Here is a 25,255-nt window from a genome sequence, read left to right on the forward strand (position 1 = left end):
ATCTGAAATCAGGTTGCCTCATGCAAGCAGGTAGAACCCAGCTCTGTCCCTTACCACATCGGCACGGGCCAGTCTCTGCAGACACTGCTCACACTTCATCTCCAGCTCCTCCTTGTTGGCTTTGCAGCTGTCGTACTTGGCCTGCAGCAGGGCAATGCCATCTTCAACCTCCTTCAGGCGTTTCTTGGCTTCGTCAAGGACCAGCTGAGTGGCACGCAGGTCCTCTTCTGCCTCCCGCAAGGCTTGCTGGGGACATGCACAAGGAAACAGTGAGGATGTTGGGCATGGGGTCAGGCTCTTCCCCCAAAAGGCAGAGACCTTGGAGCAAGAGTTGGTTTTCCATAAAAGTGCTTGCTGATAAGCGCTAGCTACTGGTATCTCAGTATCTCAGTCAATCCAATCCCTGGATGACAGAGGTTGACCTGCCTAACTCCAGGACTAAAAGTAGGGGCAAAGAGGGCATTTCTCATAGCTCCAAAAAGCCAAAAGCCTGTGTCAGCTTACACAAGCTCAGGATGTGGCCCATTGGTGAAGGGGAGGAAAGGTTCCTCTGCTTGTTCCAAACTTATAATAAAGAAATAGCTAGGCTTGGAGAGGCTGAAACACTAGTGAGGTGTGGGAAAGTTTCTGTAAGTACAGTTCATGCTGAGTTCCTGACTCAGCACTAAAAACAAGGTATCGCTTCTGTCCCAGTATATTCTAGGCTGATTTCTTCTACTTTATCCTGTTAATGGGTTTTGGGACTTTGGCTCTGCTAAGGCTTGGTCTGAATGTTATGTCCTGACTTGCAGAACATGTTGATTCCCAGCATCTCCTGCAGAAGGGAGCTGTTAGTAGTGTTCCCAAACACCTAAAGCATCTGGGTCATGCAGCCTCTTACCCGCTTGGGCTCCACAACCTTGGCCACGAAGTGGTACTTGTGCATGGCACGCACCCACTGGCAGATGGAGGTACAGGCTTTGGAGACCTTGGCGATGGCAGCTGGCTGAAACTCTTCATTGTCAATGTAGGGCTGGATGGCCTTGATCACATTGTCTGAAATATTGTCCTGCAAGGAAGGGTGTGAGAGAAATCAGTGATGAGCATGCTAAAGGTCAGATTGAGGAAAGTCTCAGAACTTTCCCCAGTGGCACCAGCCTGCCCCAGGACCTGACAATGCAGTTAGTGCATCACACTGGAGCAAGAGGAATCAAATTACTGCATGTTCAGGCCTGGGAGGCACAGCTGTGGGGTTGGGCAAACCCCTTCCCATACCACTTCCATCCAGCTCCTCCACATGAAAGAGCAGAGGGACAGAAGAAGATCTGTGTGTCTAGGTCCCATTGCCCAAGGCAATGAAGTGCAGCCAGCTGACGTGAGCACCTTCAGGCCAAATATGTCCCCCTCCTCAGTGCTGCTGAAGGGTGTTGCCCACAAGGAGCTCTAAGCTTTACTGCATGAGAAGGATGTCTGAGGCCGTATCTGATCCCAGTAGCAGCTTCCTTCTGCCCCTGCTTACCTTATCATACTCAGTCAGGCTGTTCAGGAACTGCACTGGGTCCTGGAGAAGGGCCCTGCCTGGCTCCCAGTAATCATCCACCTTGGTGCCTATTTTTTCTCCTGCCACCTTTTTGGGCTTTTTTCCTTGCATTATGCAGACAGCTTCAATCACTATCTTCACACCGGGGGGAGGCCGCTGCAGTGCTCGTACCTTCAAAACCCAAATGGAAACAGTGGGTTGATCTGGTTCTCTGGGAGATGGGGTGCTCATCCCTCCCTCAGCTGGACCAGAGGACACTGGGACTAGAGGCAGGACATTTAGAGGATGCAATACAGAGGCAGGAAAGACAGATATTTGAAGGCAAAGCTGGTTATCAGAAAGGGCATGGAGCAAACTACAGGTAGGCTGAAAAAGCCTGCCCTGATACTCTGATGGGTGTATTTTACAGGCTGAAAATATCTTGGCAAAGGAGCTAGATCTGTATGGCCCCAGGAAGAAGGCTGTGTGGGAATGGGACACAGGCAGGCTTTCTTCTTTGCTCTATGGGCTCTCATTTGTCTTGTGCCCCACCACAGCAATGCTGCACCCCATGAGCTGGTCTTCAGCACTTGTGGAGGGACTGCTTTAGTCTCCCCTCAAGCAGGCACCTAGGAGTGCTGCTGCAGCACCCTTGAGATGGCTGTGAGTGTCAGGACACCTGAGACTGACTCCTGCTTTTTCCTTTCTAGTGCTGACCATTCTTGCCATGTCCAGCTGGAGATACTCCCAGGCCTTCCCACTGGACACTGTCAACAGAGCAGCAGACTTTATGGCAACGCTAAGGCTGATCTACCCCCATGCAGACACCCTCTGTGAGAAGGACTTCGAGTGGCTCTTTGACTGCCCTAAGACAAAGCAGTTCCTCGAGTGGTTCTGCAGCACAGTGGGTGAGGAGAACGTGCTGAGCCCAGCTGAGGTGGAGGCCTATGATGCCCTGCTGGCTGCAGGAAAGCCCATCTTGGAGGATGATGCCCTTGAGGAGGCATTGCAGATGTGCTGCCAGATCCCACAGCTCCCGAGCATGATACCAGAGATCAAGGGTCCCTCTCCAGAGGTCCTGCAGCAGGAGCTTCAGGAGCTGAAGGATTATCATGACCTGCAGTTCTGGCGGAACAGCAAGCTGCTGGCTTGGACAGACAAGCTGCAGCAGGAGCAGAGGTACTTGGAGGAGGAGGAGAAAGTGGTGAAGCAGGACTTGAGGATGGCTCAGAGGGACTTGGAAATGAAGGTCTTCCAAACCAGAGCTGTCTTGAACCAGGTCAGCAAGGCTGAAAAGCACTTGACAGAGTGTCATGGGAACATGGGGAAAGGCCAGCAGCCATCACTGCTGTGCCAGATGGATCTTGGCCCTTACATGGAGCTAGAACAAAAGGACACTGATGCGTTTGAAAACTTCATTCAGCAGGTCCTACCAGGGAGTATCCAGGCTTCAGATGCTTGGGAAGCAAGGGCACAGGGAGAGAGCAGTCTGAAGGAAGGGCTGGAGGCTGGGACACAGATGGGTTCATACTGGGAAATATCAGAGCGAGGAAGAGGAGCTCCTTATCAAGAATGCGCAAAGACACCATGCAAGGTGGCACCAGCAAGTCAGGGAATACTGGTCCAAGAATCAAGGGCAGAGCTGCTAGTGGAGGGGAGCAATGAGAGGGAGGTGTTGAGTATGGAGGGTGAGGAGAAAAGAAATGACAGCCAGGAAGTCACAGATAAAATGAACACTAAGAAAACATCGATGCCAGAAAGCCTTGGTAGTGATGAAGATGAGCTACTGGAGGATCAAGATAGCTTCTGGAAGGAGCTGGGCCGAATAGAGACAGCACATATCTGCGCCCAGAGGGAGGTGATAGTCATGTCAGCAAAAGTGGAAGGCAACCATGCTGCGCTGCAGTGGGCCCAGAGGACTCTGGAAGCTCTTGAGGATAACCAGGTAGGGCCAGTGCCCCCATTCCTCCACCATCCCCTGTGGCAGGGTCTGCCTGTGCTGCAGGAAGTCTCTCCTGCTGAATGCTGGAGCACAGCTGACATGTCAGGAGGGGATGGCAGGGCCAGGCAGCACATTGGTGCACCCTGACACCAGCCTGTCTTGCCTCCCCCCTCGACAGCATGCAGTCGAGGCGAAGCTCCAGGGCCAGGCTGAGGGGCTTCAGAACCAGATTCACATCCTGTGCTTCGACATGACACACACTCTGACCCACCAGTTACCACCCCTGCTGAAGGCAGAGGCCCGCCATGCTCACCTGCCCGCCCTGCACAGGCACCTCAGCCTGGAAGCTGCCTGGCTGCAGAACACTGCCAGGAGGCAGGAGGAGGCAGCTGCATGGGTGTTGGGCCAGCAGAACCGCATGGATCTGCTGGAGCTCCAGCTGGAACGGGAGAGGCAGGAGCTGGAACACAAGGCTGCTTGGCTGGGGGAGGTTGAAAACGCCATGAGGGAAGAAGCCCAGAGCAGGCTGCAGGAGCAGCAGAACTACTTCAAAGATGCCAGCTCCTCCCAGAAGCATCGTTCACGCAAATGGATAGACCCCAAAGACGTCACTGCTGCACGGTGAGGGCCTGGGGGGGCTGTGTGCATGAGGAACAAACTACATGTGGAGGAAGTGGCATGGGAATGGCAGAGGCAGGCAGCAGACCCAAGCTACCAGGCAGTCTAGCAGTGCTCTTCTGCCAATGCAGAGCCACCCTGACTCCACGGTGGTGTGAAATTCCCCAGAAGATGCCATCTGCTTCTTTCTGGCTGGCTAGGGCTGATGCAGCAAAGTATGGGCTTGGAGAAGGGAATGAGTAGGGTGAACAGTTTTTCTAGCATGTTAAAGTAGAGAGTCTAGAGGCAAGTCTTCATCCATGGAAAAAGAGAGCTGGGCCCCAAGGAAGCACAAGTTGCTTGGAGCAAGGCCTTTCTCTGGCTACATTGGTTGGGTCTTCTCAGTCTTCCCCACACAGTTCTGTAGCAGCTGGTGCTGGTGTCTGCCAGAAAGGAGTCAGAGACTGGCTCTTGAGTTAGCCTGGTCCTTTATGGTGCTCTTCCTAAATCTCCATGATATGGGCTGCTCACTGGGAGTGCCTATCCTCTCACTGTTGACCCACATCTGCTTGCATCCCACTCTCAGAGTGCACAATGACCTCTGAGCCCTGTTCTTCCTCAGTGCTGGCACTGCCCTCACACCTGTGGCTGGCTGTTCTACCCTGCAGGCTCTGGGACATGCTGATGCATGAAGATCACGAGAAGCAGCCTTTCCGCAGCTATGAGGCCATAGCAGCCAAGTGTTCCCAGTTGGTTGAGAAGAAGAGGGCACTGGAAGCCCAGCTGGTAGCTCCTATGCCCCAGATACCTGCCCTGGAGGCCTCCATAGAGGTGCTCTACCGGCAGCTGTACAACAGCCACAACCAGCTGCAGCTCTCCTCGCCGGTAAGGAAGCACTCCTGCTCTCTGGGCCTTCCTGGGTGGAAGAAGGCTGGGTGTAAGAGCCCTCTGCCAATCCTCCCTGGGTGCAGGAGGGAGAACTCACTGCCTCTCAGCCTGCAGAGGGAAAGGAGGTTGAGCTGATCCTTGCCTTATCCCAAAAACTGTGCAGTGAGGTAGTGCGTGGCTGAGGGACAAAGGTGATTCTCACTGGGTCTCACATGTACTGTAAAGTGCCAAGATCAGGGTGCCTTAGCCAAGGTGTTCCCGTAAGCTACTGCTATTCCTTGGACTAGGAGGGTTTGGAGACCACAGCTTGGTGGGTAGTTTGGTTTCGGTGGGCTGAGATGTTCCAGAGGTGTGATGAAATCCCCCTCTTTCTGCATGTTCACATAACTTTGTGCTCTGCCCCTCAGGAGATCACCGAGCTGATGCAGCAACTGAAGATCATGCAGGAGAAACTCCACAAAATGCTGGTAGACCTCTGGAGTGACTTGCAGGTCAAACGCAGGTCTCTGCAGGAGAACCCCACCCTGCAGACAGAGCGCAACCTTTATGTGTATTTTTACTGCAATGAGGATCGGCTGAGAGAAGAGGTGGAGGAGCTCGAGAAGCAGGCAAGAGCTTCCTCCAAGGGACACCTGATGGAGCTGCCCTATGCAAAGGAGTAGGTTGAAGGGATGTTTGCACCCTGCCATAGTAGTGGTGTCTTCTTTTGGTTGGGCTGGGTCCTTAATCCTGGACTAGGAGAGAATTCTGGCAGTCTCTGCTCCATTGACAGGTTACTTGGGTCATGGCCCAGCAGGGTTTAAAAGAAGCAGGGAGCTTATTCCTTAAATACAGAGTTTCCCAAAACTGGGTTAGATGATGTGTAAGAAATTGATGCATCTTGTGGCATTGGAAGCCTTGGGTAGACAAGACACTTCTCATGCCAACTCTACAAGAGGATGGGTGCTGCAGGCAAGTGGACTGACACTGTCTGTGCCCCACCTCCTGGGGAAGGGACTTTTGTGTCTTTTGTGGGGAATAAAAATGTGTGTTATTCATAACTGCAGAGCAATAAGCTGTCCCAGTGTGGTGAAATCTTGTACTTAGTGAGTGTACTGTACTCTTGTACAATGGGCTGTGGGCTGTGATGCTTGCCAGGCTCAGAATCACCCTTCTTTCTCTTGCTATCCTATTTCCTTGAATTCAGCCCACTACCTCTTCTCTGCCTATGTTTGATCCCCTTTCAAAGAGCCTGTGGATTCAGTGTCCTGCTAGCTCTGTCCCTGTGCTGTGCAATCAGTACTTGGGGTTGCATGGTGGTACCTGCTGCCTACCCCCATGGAGAGGCACCATGGGGTAAGCCCTCCTCCGTGCCCTCTCCAGAATAAATTTGAAACACCCAGGAGCCACTTATTGCCTCTGCCCTTTAACTTTCACTGAAGGAGTGAAGGTGAAAAGCTGCATGGGCAGCTGCCAAGACTGAGCCCAGGGGGATGGATGGAGGTGCTGGAAAAGGCTGGGGATGTTGCAAACCTATAGAAGGGGAATTGCTGCAAAGTGAGAGGCTGTCCTTGACTAAAGCCAGCTCTACCACCCTCTCCCATGACACAGTTACCTCTGTAACATCATTTCTGTTGAGGTTCTTCAGGCTGGCAAGAGCAGCATCCAGGGCTGGGAGGGCTTCAGCCAAGTCCTTTTGAGCATCATCTGCAATGGCTTGGGCTGTCTGAGCTTTCTCATTAGCCTTTGCCTCCTCAGCCTGCACAGCACTTCTTGTCTCTTCAGCCACAGCTGTGTCCACCTGCAACGCCAGAGAAAGCCTCAGAAGCATGCTGGAGGCACAGCACCCCTTGGCTAGGTAAGGATCATAGCTGTCCTGGCAGCTTGTGTGTCTTCTTACAGCAGAGACTGCAGGGACTTAACTGCTGGAGGGGATCCCCTTCCTGTATCATACCAGGAGAAGGTTTTTGTCAGCCTGTATAAACCACCCACAAACTCCAGCTCTGTCTGTGCCTGGAATGGTGTTAGTCTTCCAGGAATTAGCTACTCTACTCATTGGCACAAGGTGAGGATGCATAGGGGTGTAGCTTTGTAGGGAGATGGAGGAATAAGAAGATATGCTTAGGTGTTTGTTTTTCAAACTGTCACTTCTGCCTACCCCCAGGGCTAAAACACTACCAGGAGGGGTAAAGTAAATGTGGAATACAGCTAAATCCTTATCAGCTATGTGGGAATTTGGGAAATTGCAGACTCTTTCCCCTTTGCATGCATATGATATTAGTGTCTCTGTTCACTCTGTCCCAGTGTGGTCACTGACAGTAGGAGATGGGCTGGGAGGAACACAAGGAGAGAAGGCAGTGACAGTCAACACAGGACAGTTCCCTCTTCTGCAGTGGCATGAATGCCTGTGTGATGATCTCAGAGGTTTGGGCTAGCAGGGGCAGGCTGCAGCTGGATCAGCTCCCTGGGGATGGGATGTGGGGCAATGATCCTATTCAGCAACACCAGTCTGGGCTTTGAGCTGCTCAGGCCACCTGAGGATTGTGTTAGGAGTGTTGCTAGTCTGTGCTTGCAAGAACCAGTGAGGAAAGGGAGCTGGTAGCTTGGCTGGCTGACCTCTGGCTGGTGGTTTCAGACAGGGGCACGTGAGCCACCACTTCTGCCAGCAACTGGCCCCACCAGCAGCAGAGCAGGACCCCAACAGAAGGCAGTTCTTGCTGGTAATGCTGCTCTGCACAAATACCTGCTGTGCCAACTTGAGGCATTTTTACAATAGATCAAGCAGGACCACACTGCCTGCCAGCCCCCCCAAGCTTTGTGTCCAGTCCAGTCTGAGCAGCCAGAGCTGGAAAGTGCAGGGCTGCCCAGCAGCCATACCTTCAGCTGCTCGATGGTTGCCTCTGTGTCCTTGGCTGCCTGTGCCAGGAGAGGGCGGGAGGACTCCAGCTCCTCCTGCATCTTTGCTACATCCTCTGCTGTTCGCAGGAGCTGTGGAAGCAAAGCAGAGTGAGAGTTGGGCAGCAGCCACGGAAAACCCCAGGAAAAAGCTGTGCTCCCCTGGGTGGTCCCTGCCCAGTGTCAGGCTGTACAAAGCAGGTCTTGCCCTGGTCCCTGCTTAAACAACACTCTGGCACTGTGGTGTGCCTATGAACAGTAGTGCCTAATGGTGCCTGCACATATTGGGCATTACTTCATAAGCTCACGGCAATCAGGCAGCAGAACAATGTTTCTGTTATAGGGCTTCCAATTAGAAGGTTAATAAGGAACATCCTGAGAGATGGGCTACACAGAGGTCTGTGGTCCCCAAAGGCTGGGGACCATTATTCTTTTAAAGCTATAACAGAGTCAGACCTTCAGAAAGATTGGCCCTGGTAGAAGGCATAGTTCTCACTTGCTTTAGCTTTCACACAGGAGATGTGTAGAGCATCTCATTGCATCTCTGCAGCTATAAATACACTGCTCAGAATGGTTAAGGGGTGACCCCACAGCTCTCCTGGGTGTGAGGAACGAACCTTGTCCAGGCCACCTTTCATCCTGTTTTTGGCTGTCTTCAGTTCCTGTTGCTTCCTTCCAATGAGGGAACTGAAGATGCTGAGGAACTCGAGGTAGCTCTTGGGAGTGATATAATTGTGTCTGCCCAGCTCTGCTAGGAACAACTGACACTTCTTTGCCACACTCTGATGGATTGCTACACATACTTGAATCTACACGGAGAAAGGAAAAAAATAATCTTATTCAGTACTGAACATGGGGTAGGCAAGTCTATGTGATGCCCAGAGAGAGCACAATGGGCTGCCAAAGAGCCAAAGTATACAGTCACAGCAGAGCTTATGTATGTGTGTGGGCTTCAGTGCCACAGAGGGGTGACAAATGGCCATACCTGTTTCAAGGCATACAAAAGCTATCCAGTTCTGCATTTGAACAACCTTGCCCTGAAACATTTCTGCTGCAGGGTAGGACCTTTCTGCAGTTGTGCCCTGCATCCATTGTCTTGGTGTATCTAGAGACATGGCACTCTGAACATACAGGAACAGTGTATTCTGTTGAGTGTGGCACCTACCATCCCACTGATATCTTCATTACCAGTACCAAGAAGTGGGACTTCATTCAAGAAGGAGGAGGCAACGCTCTCCAGGGCTTCAGCAGGCCACTGATTGAACCAGTCAATGGTGCAGCAGTTCACAAGAGAGGGGAACTGCCTCAAGCGTGCACGGAAGACTTCTCCAAGCGGGCTGAGGGTAAGGCATGCAGAAAATATGTTACAACCAGCTCAAAATACAAGGACAAAACAGCTTTCCTTCTTCCACAGAATCACCCTGAAGTGGGAAGAGAATTGCAGGTAAGAGGGCCAGGAATATACCCAAGGAAGGAGGGAAAAGGGGAATGAAAATTCAGGCAGTGAGCTGCTGGTCTCAGCTCACTCCTTGGAAGTCCTTGGTATATTCTGGGAGTATTAAGATGGTAGTAGGCTGATATTTTATGGGTCCCTCCTTAGGAAGAAAGACTCTTCAGGTAAATGTGCTCTGAAGTTTATTTCAAGCAGGTGGGTGCAGAGATCACATCACTAGACTAAAATTATGGCCCTGATTTTTCTATTTGTACTTGCACTGAGAGTGCCCTGTACCTTCTGGTATCCCTCCCACAAGCAAGCAAGCTGCTTATGGACTATGCACTAGATTCATGAGTAAACATGGTGCAACTGAGCCCCAAATTCAAGAAAGATGTTTTTGTAACACATGGCTCAATGGTGCGTGAAGGAGCAGGAAGCTTGTAATTAATCTGGATCACATATAATCATATTCTCAAAATTTTCAAACTTCATCTTGAAACCAGCAATGTGTAGAAAAAAAAAAAAGAAATTATCCAATCTTATGGGAAGGTAAACTATACCCATATTTCTCCTCCTCCTCCAAAGTCTGGGGCTTGGAAATAAAGATCCCATCACAAAATGATGCAAGGCAAAGGAGGGGGAAGGAATAATTAACATGAAAAGCACAGAGTCCTAGGCCTGAACCGTACCTCATGCACAGGACCAGGTGCATATTGCTGCGGACCCGCCCTGTGTATGCAGCCATCAAATTGGCCTTGGTGGGCTGCTGCCCGAGATCTCGAACAACAGGCTTCATAGCTGTCATGATCTGTTCTTGGTCATCAGGGTTGTAAATGTTGGGAACGTCACCGGAGTTGAGCAAGTTGTTGATATCTTCAAGGAAGGATTCATTTTTAATCTAAGTAGATGACAGGTAAAAAAAAAAAAAAGCACTTTCCTAAGTCAGAAGGCAGTCGTGTCTCACATGCCATGGAGATCATTTCTGCATAAATATAGCCCTCAGCCTCTGCTATAGGAAACCATTTATGTGATCACTTGGCTCTAGTAAAGCACACTCTGACTCTTGTGAGAGTTCCAATTGAACAATCATGTTCATCCATTTCAGCGATGGAGGTATGTGTCTGAGAACAAACCTCCTCATGCCCCTTCACTGCCTCCTTACAGAAAAATTGAGCTCAGGCCCTCACTCCCTGCATCACAGTTGACTCTGGAGTCATACCCCAGATATCTGGTTGCTCCGGGTCTTCGTTCCTCCATCACAGAACACTTCATTATTAAAATAAAGCTTATCAATGTGGGAGACAAAGTAATTGTAGGGATGTGTCACAGTCTGTGGGACGATCTCCCTCCAGTGCTACACTCACCTCTCCACCTTTGCTAAATCAGAAATACACAGAATCCATCTCCTTGACTAAATGAACCCTCCTGTGCCCCTCTGCTCCCACATATCCTTCTCACTGCAGGGAGAAGGCTGCAAGAACAAGCAGCATTTGACTGATGCTCATCTCACTGCTTAGGGCTGTGCCACATGGGAATGCTTCCTATGATAATGAAGGCAGCAAAAGAGCCTATGGGGAACATAACTGTGAATTCCAGAAGTTGGCCTAGTCATTAGCAAGTTACAGTTTACAGTTATAAGCCAACATAACCCTGAGGAACCAGCAGGTCCTAAATCTACTGGTATCTTTGAAAAGAAGAAGAATCCTGTTACTTAGAACTTCTAATATCAGTGGCCAACACAGTGCTTAGCTTCAGGCAGCTGGGTCTAAAATCTCTGAACCCACAAAACCCTTGTATGGAGCTGAAGGAAGCTTCCTTGAGCAAGAGAACAATCAGCCCACTCACACACCTCTCTACAGTCCCTCTAGCATAAATGCACCACCTCCAGTTTCCCTGGGGTTTTTTCATAAGATGATGAATGTAGGCTACTGAAGAAATACAAGTTGTGTGTGGTTTGTATCAAACTCCCCAATCCCCTTTAGGAGGATTTACTGAGCTTAGACATGTGTTTCTGACTCCTTTTGAGACGGAATCCACCATGCAAATACTCCTGTACCTGTGTGTCTACAAACAGGAACGTCTTGGGTAGACTTTGAAGGCCTGCCTTCATCATGATCTTCCTCACATCTTCTCGCCATTCGGTCATGCCATAATTTTTGGACAGTTCGATCTGGAAACACTCATACTCTGACCTAAAGGAAAGAGAAGCCTGTGGAGTTACATCCAATTAAAATATCCTCTTCTGTCAATCCTGAGTATGTGTTGTGGACTCAGGGGGAAAGGACTCAGGCAAGTTGTTTCCCTACAATGAGTCCTGAGCATGTTTGTCCTTGTGCATGTTCAGCCACCAACCCAGGAGCAGGTTTTACTCAAAGCAGAGATACCCAAGCTAGCTACAAACCCAGTGCAGAGGTGCATGTTACTGAGCACTAGCTCTTGAGTCATTTGAAGAGTCAGCTGCCAGAAAAACGTGCAACTGGTAGTGGGAAGGGCAGAAAAAGAGATTCTCTGAATACAGCCCCAGTGGAGCTGCTCCATGATACATGCATAGGTGGGAGTGCATTACTTACATGTGAGATGCCAGTCTGGTGAGGGACTGTCTACCACTTCCTCCAACACCCAGGAGAAGAGCATTCCCTGGAGCCTGCCGCAGAATCCGGCTGATTCGGCAGATGTGCTGGATTGCATCCATGAAAAGCACAAGCTTCAGCTCTGGGGTGTTGTTTTGATTGTACTCTTCCAGGTAATCCTCAATCACAACCTTCAGCTGTGGGCAGAAACCCTCAATTGTGGCTACCAGATAAAAGCAATAGTGTGCGTGTGGGGAGGTGAGAGCCTGGACTGTGAGAGGGCAGAGCCTGGTGCTCAGCAGGGTCTGGGAGCAACTCTCCTCCATGCTTTTATAGGAAGTGCCATTGGACTGGGCTGAATTTAGATAGTGGTGGTGGTGGCAGCTGCTGAACAGTGACCTTAAACTAACTCAGGCAAGTGACTAAGGTCTGCTGTTCCCAACAGTGCTGTTTGCCTGGAGAAACAGCAGGGTGTAGTTCAAAATAAAATAGCTTATGGCTGCCTGATCCATACTGCTCCAGGGCCTCCCTCTGGGACAGTTTCCTCGCTCTATAGCTGCCCATTGCCTGCTGCTGCACCCTGTGGTTAGGATCCTGGCTGGAAAGGGCAAGTGCTGGAAGAAAACAACACTGGCTGTAGATGGGTAGAGGAGCACACTCCTCTCCCAGTCCAGTCATCACATGGAACAGTTGCAGGAGCAGTTTCTCCTGCCCTTTCCAGGGCTCTTTTCAACAGCACCCTCAGGCCAGAGAAGGAGATGAAGCATGAAGATATCTGGGATTTGATCCTATCCCCTCAGCAATCTCACTGTGAACTTGGGCAAGCAACACCAGCTGGAATTCATACAGTGCTGGAATCCCTGCCTAGATGCCAAAGTCCTGTGTGCATCAGTGGACTGTGTGGCAGCCTGTAAGCCTGGCTGCCTCAGCTGTGCTCACCTCAGTGGGGGACAGGCCTATATACTTTGCAAAAGGGATTGGAAAGCTCAGTTAATTACCAGTCCTTGTCACACAGCTATCACAAGAGGAGAGACGACAGGATAATCATCTGTTTCTGATAATGAGTGCAAAACGCGCTGCTCATTGCCTTTGCTTAATTACCACTACCGAAGTACTCGCAGTATCTTCTCCAACAGGGAATCTGGCAGTAACATTAATTACTTGTAAAGGTCAATTGTGAAGTCTTTAATGGCAAAAGTAGTATTGTTTGGGGGTAATGTGCCATTTCTTTCCAGCAAATTTCACTTTGCAGTCCCAAGTGCAGCTCATTTCGGAGATTTGGCATAGCAGGCTGCCTCCAGGATTGAAAAGCAGAGACAGCTTGTTCCACCTCAATTTCCCATTGTGTCAAATACAGCTACTATCCATATATGGGGTAGGAGTTCACAGGAGACCCCTCGGAGGGTTTGTGGTTCCAGACACCTTCAATTACAGCAGCTCCACCATCACTATTAACTGTTTTCCTTTGTTTACAAAAGCCTTGGAAGATATGAACACAGTTCACATCATGATTCCCAGGGTCCTTACCTTTTCCTGGCTGTCGATTGCTTTGTATACCTTGACATTGGCACCTGGCTCCATGAAGTCCCCAAACAGAACTGGCTGGGAGGGGATGACCTCCTCAAAAGTGGTGCCAAACTCCTCCATCTTCTTCATCATTAGGTTGTCAAACCAGGTCCGGTCCTCCTCGTTGACCAAGCGATCACAGAAGACCCGGCAGCTCTCATGGTACCACAGTCTCAGCAGGTCCAATTTGTCCTGGCAGGAAATCCCAGCAAAACAGCCCCCGTGAGAGAAGCAGAGAAGTGTTATGAGCATCACTGTCAGGAAAGCTGGTTCCTGCCCAGCATGTGGCCAGCTCCACTCCTGCTAGAAGGCAGCTGGAGTGGAGAATGAACTGGGCGGAGGAAGCTGCTTTCCCTTTTCCTCTCAAAATCAACTCTTGTCAAAACAGCTGCTTTGCAGAGAGCTCATTACAGCTTCAGCTAATTCCCTCCTCTATTTGTCCATATGCCGGGCTTTCTTTGAGAGATTTAAATTTTATGTTCTCTGTTCTTATATTTCCCCAGTTTGATTTAATTTTTACAGTTTTCTTGTGTTTTTTGGGAAGATCCCTTTATTAGGCTGATAACACAGAACTAGTATCCTAAGCACTCCCTGTGATAAGTCAATCTCTACTAGCCAGGCTGAAGCCAGAGCAAGGTCCTCAGGAGGGCTGAAGGGGCAGAAGCCTCCACTGACACAAGCAGGCAGGACAGCACCTCTGCCCCTGTCTGGCCCCCTGTGGCTCCATCCAGCCCTGAATGGATGGGCTGTGTTTTACTGTCTCACCTGCTTCTACACCAAGGAAGGGCTGAGGTGAAAGAGGGGGTTTGTTTCCTATTGGTACCAGACAATAGCCAAAGTGGGGCCCATCACATTCATTGAGCAATTCCAAAATGCAGCTTCAACGGGAAATTGAAGCCTACTTGCAGGCCTGTCGACGAGGCCTCAGCTGGAACATTTCTGGTCTTCCCCTGGGTGGCACAGCTGTGCTGATGGGAGGACTCACCTCGACCTTGCTGGGCTCAGCCATGAGCATGCCCTGGAACACCTTGGACAGGTCTCTCAGGTTGAAGGTGTAATGAGACTTTGCTGGTGTGGGCAGCAGCTGGGATGTGATGGTCATATACACATGGATAGTGGCATCCACCAAGGGCTCATTCAAGTCTTTGACTGCAACTGCTCCAGCTGCAGAGACAGAGGAAGTTAGAGAGAAATGCCAGTGAGGTGACTCTGGGCTGAGAAGGTCCCAACAGGGCAGGAAGGTGGCACTGAGAGGCAGAGGTGCTTGGGCAGGAACACACTTTTGTGTGCTTTCTTCTGCAGAGACTGTGAGGCACCTGACCAAGCCCCTGCTCACTGCAGTGGACAGTTTCCAATGAGTTTCTCAACTAATGTGAACCAGATTTGGGCATGGAAGAACACATCACAGTCATTCTGTGATGCAAAAACTTTATACCCTGCAGAGACAGGGGAGACACTGCCAGAAAGGCAATTGATGCCTACCTGAAATACTCCAGACAGGTTTTCCTTCTCCTTCCTTATACTCCCACAGTAGAGTCTCAGCTACTTTTAAGCTAGAAGGTGTGAGTGCCCTCTTAGCTAAACCCCCTGCAAATCATTGTGCTCAGCAAATGCAAAGCCACTGAGGAATAATTTCTTATGCAATAGTCTGACAAGATTTAAACACAGCTGCCAGTTTCAGAGCATATTTTTTTTTCTCTCAATGAAGTTTGTTACAAACATTCCTTAAGAAGTAGAGCCCTGTGACACCTCAGCATTTTGAACTTTTTTGCATGATTTCCGAAGTTCTTTAATTTCTCTTTAAATCACAGCTAGATGTTTCAGTGTGCCCCTGAACTCACAGCCAGGTACTGGCACTTGTGAATATTGCAAGCACCCAGAAAGCTCTGCTTTGTTTCTCTCATAGCTGACTATTCTGACTCCTTTCTACTGGCAGATTTGCAGATGAGGGCACATTTATAAAGATGATCCTAAATTCCCACCCTGTCAAATACAAGAGGACTCATTTCACTCCAAATAAACCCTTTTTTCTGGGTGGCTGTAGCACCATGCTCAGATCCACCCTGCTCAGCTGTCCACAGGCTGCAGCAGATGGAGAGTAACAGAAGGCTCTGCTTGCACTGAGGGCTGTTGTCTGGGCAAGTGTCTGTCTGCTGAAAGCACAGGTAAGCTATGCCATGCTGTGCCCATCAGCTTGTTCTGTTCACTGTCTCTCTCATCTTTCTGCTCTTACTTACGCACTGGAGTTCTGTAACTTCTTTCTCCTAGGAGTCCATCTAGAAAAAGAAAAAAAACCTGAGTTCCAGCTTTACCTGCTGAGGTGAAGGATATCTGCATCATCCATCACAAATGAAATGCTCTTTGAAAGGCCCAGGGTATATGATATCTTATGGAACAGTGAAAGCTAAAGCTGAAGTTTGCTGATTTGCACGAGCAGAGTTTGGCCCTGAGATTAAACAGTGTATGAGCTCTCTGTTTGCTAAGATTCATACAACACTTTCCCAAAAGCATCTTCAAGTGACTGCAAGTTTCAGCTTCCAACATTTTGATTGGATCATCAGTATTAATCCCTCCCCTTCCAACCTCCATTATCAGCAGGGTGACTTCCAACATGAGGAGAAGGTGGCAGTTTTCTGCAGGACTTACCCATCCAGCTGCCAAGGATGTTGGAGAAGATAGTCTTCTTGCTGCTGTCATCCATCTCGGTGAAGGAGAGGTAGTTGAAATGGCGAGTGAAGCGTGGAGTGACAGGATTCCTTCCCCCTCCAGGAGGTCCCATGGCACAGACAAAATTAATATCCACCAGATTCTTAAAAGTACCTTGAAGAGTGCAAAATCAGGAATGAATGCTAAGTCGTAGCTGAAAACCCTGGCCACAAATTCCCACAGCAGGTACACGTATCTAACAGGCCAACTTTCGCCAAGAGCCCTGGGCTCAGGGTCTGGGTCATACCGATCTGTTTCCGGTCGTACCAGCCCCGGTGGTCCATGTACTGCCGCAGCAGCTCGATGGGTGGTTGAGCACCATATTGCTCCAGCATGGGCATGTTCAAGTCATCGATAAAAAATATGAAGTACCGACCAACTGGAGGCCCGAACACACCTTTCCGCCTGTAAGGAGAGAACCCGTGAAAGGACACAGGACAACTCCTATTGCAAAGGTACTCCTATCTTGATCCAAAAGCACTCTTTTTTATCTCCAGGTGTTTCCTGAATCAACAGTTTCAGCTATTCTTATACTTAATAAACTCCATTATAAGGGCCTTTATATGGAAAAGATCTGGAGCAACGTTTGAGGCACTGGCTTCTTTCCAAACACAAGTGAAATTTTGTCTACTTATGCACAATGTCAGTGAATAAATGGGTGCAAATAAAAGCAAAATTTGAGCCCATGAATCTGTTGGAAACTTCAAAGCAGTGGCTGACCAGGGAGGCGAAATGGAAGCTGTTAACTGTGGGGAGTGGGACTGCGGGTGGACAGCCACATTTTCTCCCTTCATCACTTTCTGTAAAGATCCCACACCAGGGTTTGCAAACACCTGTGCTGTGAAATGTAGTATTTCTGGAATAACTAGAATTGGAGCAACTCTTACAGACCCTCACTAATCCTTCTCACTTTCTTGCCATTATATTAAGCTTTTACTGGCTCTCACAATCCCAGCTCAGATGTGCTGTGTGTTCTATTTGTTATCCACAGCTGTACGTGTTTGCGGCCCCTTCAGGTCTTGGGATGAAATTAAATGGCCAAGTTGACAGAAACACTGAGCTCAGGGATGCTGCTTTTGCACACACAGAAAGGAATCTTGCCTCTTATCCAGTTTGCTGTCAATGAGATCCTGGGTTTGGTTAGCAGAGGTGCGTGCTGAAAACATCAGGAAGTGGGTGATGTATTTGTTAGGCAAGTTCTTCAAAAGCTTGTCCGCAATTGTGAGAGTCTTCCCTGTGCCAGTGGGACCAATGCAGAGAACCTGGAAGCACAATCAGCAATGCAGCATAACACCAGGCAAGCAGTCTGTGTTTCCCAGCACTCTCACATTTGGAGAGTTCCTCACAGTTCCTCACAACTGGAGGAAATGCAGGTTACTGCTCACTTAGGAATCAAAAGGTTAGGCTTGTTTCTTCAGTAAGGTCAGCTGCCCAACAGATCTCCTGGTGTGGATGGAATCCAACCAGAGAAGCACGAAATCAAACTGTAGGAAACAGGTAAAGAGGGATGGTGATGGGCTATCTAGCAATTGCTGCATTTTGATTAAACAAATGACTCTTGACACACCTTTGAGGCACTGGCATGGTGCCTGGGGACTGAATGGAGAATTCTTAGGGCTTAAGCACAGATTTTGAGCAGAGAAATACAAATCCATGGGAGTGGGAAATAATCTCAAAGTGTCAGGTAGCTGTTAAGTTCTGACTGCACTGGGAGAGGAAAAGGTTGAATCAAAAATTCAAAGACAAGGCTGGGCACATACTGGCTTATAGTTGGTGAGCAACAGCTCCAGCAGATATGCCATGCGGACTGTGTTCATTGTGGGCACAATAACATCACAGAAGTTGGTATCTGGAACCATGGTGAACTTTGCTGTAGGGTCCAGCCACACCTCCCAGTGCACCTGAAATATATGAGTCTGCTTAGAGGGGGCAGTCACACCTATCCCTTACAGGAAAAGAAAACTATTTCTGCTGTTTCCCCTGTCACCACTCCTTGTGTATTAGCTCAGATTTTGATGAGGAATTGAGGTTTCCAGCCCCTCTGTTAGTCTTGCCACCCTTATCTTTCTGTATGGCAATGCTGTGAGCGTTTGACTCACTTATTTTGAGTGGGAGAGAGCCCAAGAGTCAGAGGTTATTGCTCCAGCAGCAACACACTTGCCCTCCCTTCTGAGAACTGGGATCAAAGTGGGATGGAGCACTTTTGATATTTGCAAGAATGGGAATTCTGCCCATGGCAGAGGGCCAAAAGGGGTTTATCTGGGATCCTGTCTTCACATTTGGTGCCATCAGTCACGTTGCACTCAGAGGCACATGAGGTTCTGTACTTGTACAAGACATGGATGACTTCTGCTAGATTCGAGCTGCAGATGAACCTCCCAGAGGCCACTATACAAGTGAGATAGAGGTTCTGCCAGGGATGTGCTGGAGAACACAGGAGATCTGTATTTCTGACCACATTGGCAGCTTCTGTTAAGCATCTGATGCTTATGTAGGGCTCTTTTCTTTGATTTCAGGAAGGGGAAGAGTTTTCCCTCTTTTTTTACTTTCTTTCAGCCCAGAGGCTGTTGACTGTCAGTCAAGATGGCCCTTACACACCCTACTGCTGTCTCCTGTGAAAAAGATGGCATATTTGTCTTCTTTGCTGCTACTCTATACTCTGCTCCACACAGCTCTTCTGCTGTTGTGCACTGCTTTTTAACACAGGCAGATCTATCCATCTGAGCTTCTCCTTATCCTTCTCCAGCAGCCACACCTGTAGAGCTCTCTCACTTTCCTGAGCACTGACAGAGGCACTCAAGTCTCAATTGACCAGCCTTTGGCTGGTTTGAGTAGATTTGAAGGATCTACTTCACAATCCTGAAGGCAAGAAGCTGCCTTTTTGATTCAGCAAAAAGCTTAATTTTGATTAAACATTCTTGTTTGGTTCCTATAGGCCTTTCTTATTTGCCCTTGATGAGAAAATCCTACCAAATCCTCCAGGACTTTGCTGCTTCCTGGTCCTTCCCCCTAGATTACCTATTTTGGAGGTGAAATATTTTACCTCTCTAGTGACCTCTTCATCCACATCCTCTTCAGTACTACTAAGCCCAGCATCATCCAGCTTATAGTCATAAACCAGTCCTTCTTTTGGGAAAAGTAACTGGATCTGTGAGAAAAAAAGCTGTGGTGAACCTGGTTGCCACTCAGCTGAATTCACAGGAGGATCTACACTACTTCAGGGAAAACTTTGCTAATGGGGTGCTGCCCAGGCCAGGGGGGCTCAGATTTCTCCCAGAACTTCCAGCTCCAGTGGTCCCTTTAAGTTTGAGACAGACTTAAAGGGAGTAGCCAAGATGCCAAGAGGAAGTCCATCCAAAGCCTCCAGACATTCAAGAAGCTCTGACCGCCATCCATCATTACTAATTCCTCTATAATGAGAGAGGATCTGCTTTTCCTTTACTCACCTTTTCCTTTGCCATCTTACTTCTGAGCCACGAGCTGAAGGCCATGCGACTTTGGGCATCTCCAGTAGCGCCCACACTCCAGATCAAGGCAAATATAAACCAGGGTTCAATCAGCTCTCCCATACGAGCAGCCTTCTCCCGGGGAATGGTCTTAATTCCCTTAGAACCAGAGACAAGCAGAAAAAAAGTTCTCAGCCATGGTTAAGGCACACAAAACCCAGACTCTTCCTTATTTTTTCGTAATTCTATTCAGCTTCTATGTAGCTTGTCCTAGCCAGCTTTTCACAGGCCTTGTTAATATATTCTGTGGATTAAAATTTGTTGTTTTATTGATGTACTTGAGAGACTCCCCTTGCTGAACTAACGTCACTCAACAGGAGCTGGGAGAAGAATTTAGTCTTAGGTTTTTAATTTGAAAATTGTCCAGCCTTCTCCAGTACTAATTCTCAAAGGACCTGCAATCTGAAGTGCATCGCTGCTCAGCTCTGATCTCTGCTTTCCACTTATTCTCCAATTCCCTCTGCTATAAATAAAAGTGAACCTCTGCCCTCCAGCCTGGTAGGCATGGAGCTTATCTTTTGTTTCTTCAGTGGGCAGAGCATAATCCTTCCAGGTTTACCTATGCTTTGCAGGATGTCATATTACTTCTGCCCCGTAGATGAGCTACAGCATGACCTTTCTGCACCAACATCTTGTTCTCTGGTGACTAACCCTCTGCATGACTTGGTGTCCTTAAGAGTTACAGGCACAAATAATACTGAAAGAGGTAGCAAAATCCTACCTTAATGGGAATGAAAGGCTGATACAAACATTCCAAGAGCACGAGGAGGCTCCTTGTGAGGTTACTGTCCGTTGAGCTTATTATCTCCTTCACAGAGCTCCGCACAAAGTCGATGGCATCCTGTAAGGAAAGGCAGGAACAGCTCAGTGTCACCATCCAGCACAGCTGTCTTTGGTTTTACCTTCTCATTCTGGTTTCTCCTTGTCTCCCTCATGCTATGTTTAGCACGTATAGTGACTGAAAATGCTGCCATTTCCAACTGCATCCCAAGTATCACTGTTCTGACTGGAGAAAAGCCAGTCAAACCCCTAGGTTCAGTCTTAACCCCAAGAAACCACTGGGCCTGCCTTTTGGTTCTGCACAACAGTGATGTGCATCTTGTGGCATCACTGCTGTTAAATGGTTTGCTCCTTTTGGAGCTTTCCTTTGCATCTCCAGGTTACTCATTACAATAATGGCTTAGCAGCAGAGTAGAAATAACAAGACAGGTTCATACAACTTTCTCCCTGGAGTTACTCCACTGTAAGCAGCAGCGCTGGGATGATTTTGTCCAGAAAATAATTTTAAAATGAAATAAAATAAACTATAATGACCAATAAGACTAAGTCACATCTACAGGGATCAGTGAGTAACATCTATTAAACCCAGAAAATTCACAGAGCAGTTTGTATGCTGGTGGTCTGAACTGTTCCCACAATGGCATTTAAATCCAGGTCTTGATGAGTCTGTGCTGGTTGATATGCAAGCTGACAAGCTTAAACTCTGGGAAGGCTGGAATGGCACGGTAGCTCACCTTGAGGAATTTCTGGAAGAGAGATGCTAGTTTCTGTGAGAAGCGCTGCATGATTTCTGGGATATTTTTCAGCCAGCATTCAACGAAGGGGTCCAGCCCCAAGATGCTGGGTTCCAGGTAAACCATGCCACAGCGGGAGACTGTGGCAGGGGAAGCAACAGCCAGATCCTGGACTTCAAACATCATGGTCATGCTCTGGAAATTGTAAAACAAAAGGAAGGATAAGGACTTATTCACTTTTGATACATCTTTCAGTGCTGGGAGAGAGGAGTACAGACAGCAAGCAGCAAAAGCGAGAGGGATGAGTTACCTCTGTCATCTTTATGATTTCCCCTGAGCTGAGGCACAGCTTCTTATTGTCATCTAGCACTGTGTTCATGTTTTCAATCCACAAAGCATCAACTGGCCCATCAAACATATACCACTTCTTGGTGGTGTCAGTGGCCACAGTTCCCCGGCGGATCAGTGTGGAGAAGATCCCATCTGTCCTGAAAGGTGTGAGGAAGGCAGGGCTCGGCCCATTCTGGTTTTGCTGAAATCAATGGCAAAGTTCCCACCATATAAGGCAACAGAGCCAGAATATTACCCTGGTTTATCTGCCCAAGGATACCTGTGCCTCCCTTTTTGATGAGCTGCATAAAGGTCCATTTCATTCCTTTTTTTACTGAGATAAACATCTCAGCCTGAGTGACACCATGAAACAATTTCTTTGGGCATTAAATCTGGAATTCATATCATTTAATTGTAAAACATCAAGCTTTCCTTTAACATCTCTCTCCTCAATAACAAGTAAAGAGGCCTTGCTAGCATCCAGTTCAGGTCATAGGCAGGTTATCTGCTCTCTTGAGGTGCCTCTTTTTCTCCACCAAGTATAAAGGCAGACTCGAGTTACAAGGATAAATCCAGGCTAAAGGGCACGTCCCTACCCTCTTTATAACTGAAGTTCCCCATCCTCAACTGTCTGTGAACCCAGGTGGTGCTGGAGCTGGTGAACAGGAGAGCAGACACAAGGAATGCTGGCTGTTGACAGCAAGAACTTAATCTACACATGGAAACCTGGAGTGCAATTTCCATTCAGACCCTGGATAGACTCCACTCCTGCTATTAAATAATTATTTGTTATTTTTATAATGCTAGTGAATTCCAGGATATTGTTACTGAGATCAAGGGAAAACTGTCTGTTCTAAAGCTCAGCTGATTAAAACAGATGGATTTGTCTGTAAATACATTTTACATGGCTGCTATATTTTTCTTTCTGTCATGTTGATGTGCCTGTGTGCTGCCCTTGGGTAGAGTCACATCATAAATAAAACTGTTGAGCTTAATTGGAACATCCTATAAAATGTCCTTCAGCAAATATACACCAGATTCTAAGTTGGGAAGCTCTGGTCTCAGCATCAGTAATGTTTACTTGCTTGCACTTTTCCTAGAGGTAGTTAGCTTCATATATATTTAGTTTCCCTCATATTACAGAACACAGTTTTTAGCTTTGCCCCTAAGCAAGTGCTGGCTGACAGGGCCAAAGGGAGATTCACACTGCTTCTCACACCTTAGATTCCAGATAAAGTGAGCTGCAAAGTCAAGCTCAGGTCACATATGAAAACATAAGCAGTAGGACCTGGCTGCAAAGAGGGCAAATGGGCCATTGGTTCTTGTTTCCAAAACATGCAAGCAAGCAGGAGTCCTGGTAACGGGAATGAAATGCCTCTTTATGCCTGAAAGTCACTCCTCATCATTCAAGGCTACCAGTGCATTTACACAGAACAATTCAAGTGCACAGTACAGAGGTCACTTTTCTTCAGAAGCAAAGCAAGTGTTTTTAAGCTGCTGTATCTTAGAGCAGGGGCATGTGCTCCAAAGCTATTGAATTATTGTTATGCAGTTAATGCTGCGAGCTGAGCTGCAGGAACTGTCTGGGCATGTGCTGGCAGACGGGCCAAGCACACAATAAAAGATGTCAGCTTAAATCTCCGTGACTGGCTATTGTAGCTGGGTGAGGATAAGGACTTGATCGCTTCTGGTTTTGCGCCACCACCCTAAACGGTTCTCAGCCTTGAAGAGAAGACGCTCAAGACCAGAAAAGTGTTTTCTGTCTGGAAGGGAGGAAAGAAGGTTTTGTACTTTACCACTCATGCGTTAGCAAGTTGAACTCTCCATAAAGCTGGCCCATTGTGATGGATTTGGGATTCAGTATAAAGTAGTTGACTGCTTCGTAATTCCCACCACTGGCTGCAGGCTGACCTTTCAGTGATGTCATTGCAGCTGCCAGGACTTCATAACTCTGCAAAAGCAGGACAGCCAGAGAGTTAACTGCCATGGCTCCAGGATGACAAAGCCTCTTGCTCTCACAGCAACTGCATTCAAAAGGCAGTGAGAAAGGAGACAGAGCGGAGGGTAATATCATAGTAAAAAGATGCCTGGCTGAAATAAAAGCACAGAAATAAAGCATTCTACATGCAGTTAGATCTCCTGTGCAGGAGGCCTGAAGCACATCGAGATGTCAAAGCATGTCTCAGCCTTAAAAATCTGCAGCAGAGCTAATAAGCCTTGTTCTAATCTCACAACTCACAACCCAAAAAGTGAGCTAGTAATATACTTTCCCATGGCTATAAATCAGTACTAACTGGCAGCATCTTTGTGCCCAGACTTCTATCTGAGAGAAGCTGGAAATGCCAGAGCGTGAGTCTTCTGTGAAACGTAAACCTCTGCATCACTAGGGGGGTGATGGTTTGCTGGGGCCAGCACAGTGTCTCACCCATACCTTTGTCTTCCCAGAACCCGTTGGTCCCACCAGCATAAGGCCATGACGGACCACAGTGGTCTCATACAGCTGGATGACCTTAGTCACAAAACCTGTAGAGGAAGATGATGCACAGTCGGTCTTGGAGCACATCTCTTTCCTAGGACAGCACACTGGACTGAAAGCCCAGACCCAGAGGGAGCTTGTGGAGAGCCTTTTCTCTCACCATCGACATCCTTCAGATTGGCTTGGATGCAGGATTTGCGGATGGCTTCCTCCAGGATGCCATAATCAACAGGCGTTTCTTTGATGTTTGGAAATAAATCTGACACAATACCATTGAAGAGCTTGAGGTCATCCTGCAGGAATTTGGGTACGTTGGCATCCCTAATAGCCCGCAGGCAGATGAGCTCCTGCAAGGATTAAAGAACTCAGGACTTCAGAGATCATTCCTCTCTTATAAGGCCACATTAGTCTATGGCAGTGTGAGCTGCAAGCACATTTACCTCATCCATATCAGGATTCTCTCTTTTGAGGTTGCCAGCTGTTGAGATGACAGTCTTCACAGCTCTCATCCCAAAGTCATAGTGGTCCTGGAAAATGCAGAGGAAAACAATGTCATCAGACAGAGAAGCACCACCTAAAAAAGAGGAAACCTACGCATGCACTCAGTTAGCAGGTAAGAAAACAAAATGAGAGAGTTATGCCTTCAGAACAACTCCTTCATCCAATTCTGTTCTCAGGATCCTTGAAACAACTAACTAGTCCTCAGCTGTACAGGCTACAAGTGAAGAAGACATGAATAACTGCAGGATGAAAAATCCTAGAGGGAAGGAAAAGCAGGCAAGGCTGCTTGGCTGAACTGTCCTGACACTGTAATACTATCTAGGACTTAGGGTGAATGCAAGTCCAGCCACACAGGTGCAAAAATGAGAGTTAGAAAGGAGGGAGGAAGATGAAGAATGGGTATGGTGACCTTTTTGAGATATGCTATCATAAGGCACCTAGAGAACCATCCAGGCACTATGTGCTTAGGCTGAGAAAGCCTCACATTAAGAAAACACATTCATGGACATTAAGGCATCTACCTGAGAGCTGAGCTGCTCTGACAATAGTTTGAATGTTGTGGTGATCTTCTTTGCAAGGACTTTGGCTTCATTAAACCCAAAGGAGTAGAGTGAGATCTCAGCAATCATGGAGTAATCTGGGACCATCATAGCCACAGGACGAAAGAGAGCCTGAAACATACAGATCCAACACAAGATCAAAAATCTGTCGCTTCTTGCTTTTTTCCCCAGCAAACTGGAAAGGCTGAGTATCTATCCAAGACTGTTTAGAGGTCACAGCACGAGTGTGCCTGGCACCTGTCAGCAGACTGCAATCTGAGGACTGCCATTTGCTTACATATTGTGTTTCAAA

At 48.1% G+C, this 25,255-nt stretch overlaps 2 protein-coding genes across 6 annotated transcripts in view; one reads left to right on the forward strand and one right to left on the reverse strand.

Moving 5' to 3' along the window:
- The window catches only part of DNAH1 (dynein axonemal heavy chain 1), a 73,983-nt gene that overhangs the window by 10,846 nt on the left and 37,882 nt on the right, over positions 1 to 25,255 (reverse strand). For all 5 annotated transcript variants that reach the window (XM_064667768.1, XM_064667767.1, XM_064667766.1 and 2 more), the window contains 27 exons: positions 24,925 to 25,074; positions 24,343 to 24,429; positions 24,063 to 24,249; positions 23,858 to 23,949; positions 23,223 to 23,377; positions 21,407 to 21,584; positions 21,097 to 21,291; positions 20,304 to 20,423; positions 19,523 to 19,681; positions 19,120 to 19,224; positions 17,837 to 17,977; positions 17,178 to 17,338; positions 16,324 to 16,481; positions 16,017 to 16,190; positions 15,608 to 15,646; positions 14,356 to 14,534; positions 13,332 to 13,562; positions 11,805 to 12,001; positions 11,291 to 11,426; positions 9,924 to 10,132; positions 8,965 to 9,136; positions 8,417 to 8,608; positions 7,782 to 7,892; positions 6,520 to 6,705; positions 1,499 to 1,690; positions 881 to 1,048; positions 55 to 246 (listed from right to left, as the gene is read on the reverse strand). In XM_064667768.1, coding sequence (XP_064523838.1) covers positions 55 to 246; positions 881 to 1,048; positions 1,499 to 1,690; positions 6,520 to 6,705; positions 7,782 to 7,892; positions 8,417 to 8,608; positions 8,965 to 9,136; positions 9,924 to 10,132; positions 11,291 to 11,426; positions 11,805 to 12,001; positions 13,332 to 13,562; positions 14,356 to 14,534; positions 15,608 to 15,646; positions 16,017 to 16,190; positions 16,324 to 16,481; positions 17,178 to 17,338; positions 17,837 to 17,977; positions 19,120 to 19,224; positions 19,523 to 19,681; positions 20,304 to 20,423; positions 21,097 to 21,291; positions 21,407 to 21,584; positions 23,223 to 23,377; positions 23,858 to 23,949; positions 24,063 to 24,249; positions 24,343 to 24,429; positions 24,925 to 25,074 — 4,266 coding nt within the window. The remainder of the gene's footprint in view (positions 1 to 54; positions 247 to 880; positions 1,049 to 1,498; positions 1,691 to 6,519; positions 6,706 to 7,781; positions 7,893 to 8,416; positions 8,609 to 8,964; positions 9,137 to 9,923; positions 10,133 to 11,290; positions 11,427 to 11,804; positions 12,002 to 13,331; positions 13,563 to 14,355; positions 14,535 to 15,607; positions 15,647 to 16,016; positions 16,191 to 16,323; positions 16,482 to 17,177; positions 17,339 to 17,836; positions 17,978 to 19,119; positions 19,225 to 19,522; positions 19,682 to 20,303; positions 20,424 to 21,096; positions 21,292 to 21,406; positions 21,585 to 23,222; positions 23,378 to 23,857; positions 23,950 to 24,062; positions 24,250 to 24,342; positions 24,430 to 24,924; positions 25,075 to 25,255) is intronic.
- On the forward strand, positions 2,197 to 5,776 carry LOC135420371 (HAUS augmin-like complex subunit 3). Its single transcript, XM_064667778.1, has 4 exons — positions 2,197 to 3,443; positions 3,619 to 4,061; positions 4,706 to 4,922; positions 5,333 to 5,776. The coding sequence occupies exons 1-4, from the start codon at positions 2,226 to 2,228 to the stop codon at positions 5,585 to 5,587; spliced, it is 2,133 nt and encodes a 710-aa protein (XP_064523848.1). The 5' UTR covers positions 2,197 to 2,225; the 3' UTR covers positions 5,588 to 5,776.

This window comes from Pseudopipra pipra, chromosome 11 (genome assembly GCF_036250125.1).
Source record: "Pseudopipra pipra isolate bDixPip1 chromosome 11, bDixPip1.hap1, whole genome shotgun sequence".
NCBI lineage: Eukaryota > Metazoa > Chordata > Aves > Passeriformes > Pipridae > Pseudopipra > Pseudopipra pipra.

Coding starts and splice junctions, on each gene's coding strand:
- LOC135420371 (XM_064667778.1), top strand. CDS start 2,226: ATGTCCAGCTGGAGATACTCCCAGGCCTTCCCACTGGACACTGTCAAC. Junction 4,062..4,705: donor AAAGACGTCACTGCTGCACG/GTGAGGGCCTGG, acceptor TCTACCCTGCAG/GCTCTGGGACATGCTGATGC. Junction 4,923..5,332: donor AGCTGCAGCTCTCCTCGCCG/GTAAGGAAGCAC, acceptor TCTGCCCCTCAG/GAGATCACCGAGCTGATGCA.